Genomic DNA, 7,989 nt, shown 5'->3' with positions numbered 1-7,989 from the left:
ATTTTTTTCTTTCCCCGTATTGTTTTTGTTTTATGTGCATCTCCTGTACTTTTTTAGCTTTATATTTTACGTATTTTTATAAATAAATTTTTTACTCTTGCCATTGTTACTTGTTTTTATTCTTAACATTGTATTTTTATTCTTATCATTGTATCATTTTGTATCTTTGTAGCCCTGATGAAGTATTTTTATTTTTATTTCTTAATGATTTTATTCTTATTATTTTATTAATTTATTATCCCTTCCTTTGAGGGAGTGAGATAGCCCAATGAATTGGGCATCTGACGCTTAAAATCCGCGGGAGGATCTAAATCCACCTAGCGTCAGCTTTAAAAGTGATGCCTTTATAATATATCAGTCTCGAGCTCCCTTAAACGGCACATTCAGTCTTTCTGAAGCTAGTACCATTTTTTAAAATCTATTATCATCTTTAATAATTTCAATAACAAATACCAAGTAATATAATCAAAATTACTTACAAATAAACAGGGAATCAAGATATCCATCGTCAATTGTATGAGAAGTCTCTCTATTTGGACTTGTAAGAGAGGAATCTGCGAAAATATAAATTATGTTTTAATGAAAAAATGTAGTATCTTAGAATGTTTGTTTTTACTAATAAGAGTGTTGCACGATTTTTTTTTTTTTAACCGTTTTCATTATCTAGATATATGGAAGCGTAGAAGTGGATTGCTTTGATTCCCAAGGGGTAACATTGCTCCACTGACGTTGAAAGATTCCTGTCGCGCAGTATGGCAAAACAGTGGTAGTGAAAGGAATGGGAGGGAAAGAAATGTTTATCTTCCAATTTGTGGTGAAAAAGTTTTTGTTGAACACTTTGTTTTTTCTCAGACTTTTATTGGTAAATTGTTTCTTCTCAAATGTTTGTTTCTTCTCAAATGCTTGTTTCTTCTGCAGATGTGATAATGAAGTTCGAATTCTATCTGTGAATAAGACGCGAGTATCAGTTCCCACTATTAATCACTTCCTTAATTGAAATTTCCAAAACTGCAACATCGTATATCATTGAACCAGAAATTAAGGATAATTTACAACCCTGTAAATCTGTTATTATTTGTGGTCCTAAGTCTCCCAATGTTTTGTTTATTTTCAACATCCTTTCAATAAAATAGTAATTTCATATAAGCTAAAAACAAATATACACATATATATTTTTTTCAGTTGGCTCTACAGACTTGTAGATCTTTCGCCACCCAAACAAGCCTTCTCCACCCCACCCTGCCCTGGACTATTACTGTCCAGTTTGCTACATACAGTTATTTCGTATCTTTGTTGATTGTGTACATCCATCTGATTTTTTGGCCTCTCACGTGATCTCTTGCCAACTATATTCGCATTCATTGTTGTCTAAAGACGTCCAGGGACCTGTTTCATAATGAACGCTAATAGTATTAGTTCATAGTACAAGTGTAGAAACTAGTGTGATAATAATATTAATACTTATTTTTTTCATGATAGAGATGACTATTAGTGATATTACAGGAATTAAAAAATACTAAAGTACAAGTTACTATTGTAGAAGTTTGTGTAATTGAATTAAGATAAATCCACAAGGCTAATAGTATTAGTTTGTACTTCATAATGAAACAGGGCCCTGATGGATTGCTTCGAGCCACATGCCCCGCCCAACTTAACCTCCTAGCCTTTGTATCAAGGTATAGACTGACCAGTTTCTGCAAGTAGTTCTTCTCCTCCGTGTTTTAAGGCTCTGATACAAGATCGTTCCTGTAATTGTACGGAGAACTTTCCTTTCAAATCTCCTGATTTTTCTTTCTCGGGTGGATTTGGAGTCTAAGTCTCGCAGATGTTTATCAGAATAATCATAGAAAAAATTCTTGACAAAGAGAAGAATGCTTTGTTTTTTTTCCATTTTATACTTATATGCTTGCTGTAGTTCTCTTCGATGTTGACAGCCATTAGTTATGGATCCCTAGGTATTTATAATGAATTTTAGAATACGGTGGAAAGTGGATCAAAATCACGTTGCCTTAAACTTTAACCTCTACTTTTTTTTTTTTTGGAAAAAAATATTAAATACATGGATGCAAAAACAGTATAGAATAGCGATTTTTTTTTTCTTTTATCCATACTCTAAGCAACTAGCTGAGTCATAATGTTTCAGACTTTTCCGACTTCTGTGAGTTAGTTAAAAATAAAAAATATTTAAAATAAAAACCATACTCTGGGGCAACATATTCCACTTTTACGATATTGTATATTGAAAAAAAAAAAAGAATTATCTATATATTTATAAGGGGAAATGCCTAAATATATTTTTGAAATTAATATGACCGCTAAGTAATTCTAATTAATTAATTCTATCTAATTATGCATCTTAAGGGTCAATCCTATTGTTAAAGAGCTTTCAATGAATAAATATATAAAATTCTTACTTTGTTTCCCGTCATATTTCGGAGGCATTATTAGACTATCGGATTCATTTGAAAGTGATCGTCCATTTCCTGAAATAAAGTCATTTGTGTCATTATAACCTCCTTTTTATTTACACTTTACTATGACTAATAAAAATATAAGATAAATTTTTCTTAATTGAATAAATCGAATACTTCTACATTCCACAATATTTATATTTAATATCCCTGCAGTTTGTACGTCTGATTATTTTTCAGAAAAGTCTTATCTATATAGTTTTCTGTTTATTGAAAGTAGACAGGTCCCACTAAGTTGTCTGGCCGAACCATATATCCTTTTCGAGTTTGCTCGAGTCCAATGCATGGTTTTTGTTTTGAAAGTATTCGAGGTAGCATATTTAATTAAAATACCAGCAGAATGTACCAGAGGTTCGGAAATTTTTTTTATCATCAGTCGAGAGATGGTATATACGTAGAGTATACAATTTGCGAGGTTTAATATTTTATGCATTCCAAGTAGTGCAGTTCTATGTTTCTTTTTTAAGCTCTATCTATTTTGAAGAATTATGGTATATTAATGTGCATTGAAAAACCAAAAACGGAATGAGGAATAGATGTTAGAAAAATATCTATGATAATTAACAAAGAATCGTTTATTTGTAAGATCTTTCATCTTCTTCTTAAAAGATCTTCTTATTCTTCTATACTGATCTGATTCACGGTTCAGGGAAAATTGTTGAAGCCATTAAATGTCGATATTTTTTTAAAATTTTCCTCATGCTAATCAATAAAAATGAGGTAGTGATTTTTCACCAACAAAGTAAGATAGGATTGATGTCTCTGTTGTTTTGTTTTATGTTTAAGGAATCAAGGCATATCGGATTTTGAATCGTTTTCTTATTTGATACTGTGATACCATTTTTATGGATATTTGAGCAAGTTATGGAGATTGCTAGATTTATCTCGTTGAAAACGCTCAAGTTTTAAGTGAAGATGGACTGATAAAACTTAACCTCTATTTCATTGTAGTTTTACAATGTTTGGGCCAAACTATCCTCGGGTACAATATGGGAGGATTCATAGTTGTTCTACTGTAATACATGACAGAAAAAATAAAAATGATAATAAGGATATCAGGAAATTTGATTTAAATGACCAAAAATTTGGTAAAAAGCAGATTTATAAATTACAGCATTTTTTAAAAAAAAATAGAAACTTAATCAAACATATTACATAAGTTTAATCAATCGAACTGAGGGGAAGGGGAAGCCGTAAGGGCGATGATGCTAGTAATAGATAACCAAGTAAAGCAACAGCGAGAATGGTCAGCCAATATGGGTGATCACTCAATCAGACCTATCGTTTCACTCTCTCCCTTCTCCTCCCCAAGTTTGTGAGACCCATCAGCCTACTGGAGGAAACTCTCGGACCAAGTGCTGACTGACGAGGCCTAAGATCTCCAATGTCCAACAGAAAAATACAAAAAAAAAAAAAAAAATCAAATTAAATATTTGGACTATGATAGCACCAGTGATGGAGTGGATAATGAAATAATATACACAAGTAAACTAGACAAAATTTAAATAATAGAATAAGCCAGCATATTGTTTATTGTTATTCTAAAATTAAAAAGTATAATAAAGTTACTGATTCATCAACTTTGCCTGTTCATTTGTAATTTTATCAATTTCAAGTACAATATTCGAACATAAATTTTATTTTAATTATACAAGATATATGCGCATGCGCTAGTTAGCAAATGAACATATGTTACTTCGTGTCCCACAATAGACTGTATTTTCCAGTGAACTTAAATAAAAACAGTGTCAATGTAATAATAAGTGATACTGCTCACATGAGAACTAAAATATAGGTGAGCTGTCGCCTATTTATAAACTTTTAAGTAAACAGTGTATGCGTTCCTTAATACTAACAGCAGCCATAGACTCGTACTTCTGCTAACTGCCTAGGCTTTGGCCAGTTGCCCACTAGCTGGCATTGAAGATAGACCGCTCAGTCCTTTACATCTTTAATTACGTATAATAATACGCAAACTAAAATTACTCTTTTTAACCTCTCTTCTTATTTTATTTTCTTATCTCGACTCACCATTATGGTATGAGATACTTCCATATGGTGATGTCCAGTAAAAATAGCACAAAAAGATCTCAAAAAGGGTAATACACCCAGAAACTCTCTAGCTAAACAAAAACCAAGAAAATCACTGAGAAACACACCACCTGTGACACCAGGTAGTTTAATTGGTGAAATGGACTCCTAATCTGGCCCTTCTATTCCAAGCACCACCAAGTAATCGCCATTTTTCACGCCAAATCCATACTACGTATTAGGAAATTTACCAGTAGATAACATGGAAGCGAACCGGACTCCCAGAGAACCCAAGCCACCGCCAATATTTATCAAAAACATCAAAACTTTTCATATTATAATAGTTAATAGTTAACCTAGGTACACATAATTGTCAAAGAAATATTACCAGATACCGCAGATACATACAGTAAAATAATAAAATATTTATCTGAAACAAAAGCTGACTACCACACATATCAGCTACGTCAGGACAGGGCGTTCAGAGTAGTCATCAGACAATTACACCCCTCAACACCACCGGAAGCTATCAAAAAAGAACTTGCCATGGGGCACGTAGTACGACAGATAGTCAACGTACTAAAAGATAACAAAGATCCACATAGTGCATCAAACAAAATAGCGTTGCCCTTGTTCTTCCTGCCTTATTACACGACAAAAATATTGACGTAGCTCTAATAACTGAAACTCGACTTACCACCAAACGACTAATGAACATACCTCAGTACCATATTTGTCGAACGGACCATACTGACGGAACAGCACATGGTGGCACTGCTGTCATTATCCATCGATCCCTTTCACATCACCTAGTCCTTCTACAAGCCCAAAATTTCCTAAAACCACAGCCGTATCGATCCCAACTTCTCTATTCCCCATAACAATAGTAGCGGGTTATTCCCCACCGAGAATTCCCAATTCCCAACCACAATTTGATTCCTTCCTTGATTCCCTTGGACACCATTTCCTTCTAGGTGCAGACCTCAACGCAAAATATCAACAATTGGGAACTAGAACCACCAATTCCCGTGGACGATCACTCCTGTCTGCAATCAATTCCCTTCGTTGCAACATTCTTTGTCCCAATTCTCCTACATACTGGCTAACCGATCCTAACCGTAACCCTGACCTCCTGGATTTCTTTATACACAAAGGATTAGGCCCTCTAAACCTTCATGCCTTGATAACTTATCTGCAGACCATAGTCAACTAATCCTTACTATCTCCATATCCCCAATTCCTTTATTACCTCCACCTCTATTCATACTGGGCACAGTAAACTGGAATGCCTTTCGCCGAATCTCAACAGGCCAAATCGATCTTAAAGTTTCCCTAAAAACCCTGAAAAACTAGGTGACGCAATCCATTCCTTCGCAAACCTTATCCAACATTGCTGTCTGTTCTGCCTCCTCGCCCTATAATGTCCTCAGTAAACGCAATACAAATCCTCTACCACAACATCTCAAAGACAGTACAGTACATTGTGGCAACGCACAATGCATCCTTCTGATCGTCGCTAATATAACCACTACTGTAAATTAGTTACGAGATAATTGTCCAACCATCGATCCGAGTCCTTCAATTCGTACCTATCTTCCCTTTCTACTAACGACAATTCCCTCTGGAACATGACCAAAAGAATCCTAAAATCCAAACATATTTCCCACCCCCTCCGATGAAATGATAACACATGGTATGTCGGAAAACATCCGACAAAGGTAAAGCCGACGAACCCCTCTCACACATTCACTCCTCATCCTGAACTTCATATTGACCTAACCGAAACAATTGAAGAATGCCTATCGTAAGCAATCCCACTTTCCTTCCCTCCTAGTGCAGTCTCGTAAATCTCCAGAGTATGATCTTCTGACTCCTCAAATCCTTTGCCAACTTCCTCCCAAAGCTATAATATTCCTTACATATCTCTATCAGCCTAATTCCAATCCTCTCAAAAATTTTTGAAAAAATCCTCCTAAAACCTAGTTTAATCACAGGTTTTTCGCGCACATCAATTTGGATTCCGCCCTAGGAACTCAACAGTTCAACAAGGCCTCAGAGTCGTCGAATATATCTCTTCAGTTCTTGAAAAGAGACAATACTTCTCGGGTGCCTTTCTGGACAAGCTTTTGACCGGGTATACCATGCCGGATTGCTTTTTATTATATTATAGAGCTATAAGCTCAAATCCATACTACCCCAAACCTTATACTATATCCTCCGCTCCTATCTCTCAGATCGTTCCTTTCGAGTTCGTAGAGGTTCTGAGTACTCAAATATCTACCCCATCGATGCAGGAGTTCCCCAAGGGAGTGTCCTGGGTCCTGTCCTCTACATCCTCTTCACTGTTGACATTCCCATCACTCCAGACACGTTCCTGGCAACATTGGCCGATGATACAGCTATTCTATCCTCCCGTCCCGATCCTGTAACAGCCTCATCTAATCTCCAAACACACCTCGCCCAGATTGAGCAATGGTGCAACCACTCTCCGCCGCAGCTTCTGTCCACCTGCCACTTTTAATAATATTTCTCTGCCCAGATCCGACACAGTGTGATACCTTCATTCATTTCAGACAAAAGACTCACCTGGAACCAACATACTAGATTTAGCTAACGATATCGACTGCTCAGTCGGACCCCTAATCTTTAACTAGAAAGCAAACTACCAATTTATAAGACTATACTCCAACCTATCTGGACGTACGAACTTGAACTTTGGGGAACAGCTAAACCGTCGAACATCAAACGTATCCAATCCTTTCAATCCAAAATCCTTAGAACCATAGTTAATGCACCCTATTACGTTTCCAACAGAACAATGCACCATGACCTACATATCCCTTTTGTCCTTGACCTCATACCAACTAAATTCTCAAAATTCCATATAAACCATTCCAACCTTCCTAATCTTACGCTTCAAACCTTGTTTAGTCCCACCCATCCCTACAGCCCACCTAGAAGATTGAAAGGGCAGTGGTCAAGAGACTTATTAAAATAAAAATGGACAATTGGAGTTCTGGCAATGGTCAGATTCTCCACTCAAGTTGAGAGTTTGCGGCTTTAGCGCACTCGCTCAGCCTCCACTGGCTCATTACCAGTAATGCAGCGAGAGGGATGCGCTGGGATCTTTTGAGCTCTGCTCTACCCCTCACACACGGGGGATAGAGTGGGCTCAGGGATCCTCAGGTCGATTGTGTAAATATTGTATATTAGAGTGTAAATGTGACTAGAGATTATATTGTTTCTTTTTTTTTCATACACATAGTGTGATTATATTCATTTTGTTTATTCTTCTGTTTGTATATAATTTAAGAGATTTTTTTTTTCATTCATTTATTTATTTTATTATGTATGGGATCATTCATCACTATTACCTATTGCCAACAACTGTGTGGCAGATTATAATATCTATCAATAAATAAAAGTATTTCATAAATATATATATTTAAGTTAAGTATCGGCGAAAGCCAAATGTCAAAAAGGAGAA

At 35.7% G+C, this 7,989-nt stretch overlaps 1 protein-coding gene across 1 annotated transcript in view; it reads right to left on the bottom strand.

The window, feature by feature from the left end:
- LOC106691946 (uncharacterized) overlaps positions 1-7,989 on the bottom strand; it is a gene marked incomplete at both ends in the record, with an annotated part of 21,273 nt that overhangs the window by 8,469 nt on the left and 4,815 nt on the right. The window contains 2 exons of the mRNA XM_067049716.1: positions 480-554; positions 2,415-2,483. Coding sequence (XP_066905817.1) covers positions 480-554; positions 2,415-2,483 — 144 coding nt within the window. The remainder of the gene's footprint in view (positions 1-479; positions 555-2,414; positions 2,484-7,989) is intronic.

The sequence above is a fragment of the Halyomorpha halys genome, unplaced genomic scaffold (assembly GCF_000696795.3).
Source record: "Halyomorpha halys isolate HHAL.00 unplaced genomic scaffold, Hhal_1.1 Scaffold5444.1, whole genome shotgun sequence".
NCBI lineage: Eukaryota > Metazoa > Arthropoda > Insecta > Hemiptera > Pentatomidae > Halyomorpha > Halyomorpha halys.
The sequence above is the reverse complement of the archived record's forward strand: the minus strand, read 5'-3'. Positions and strand labels throughout refer to the sequence as shown.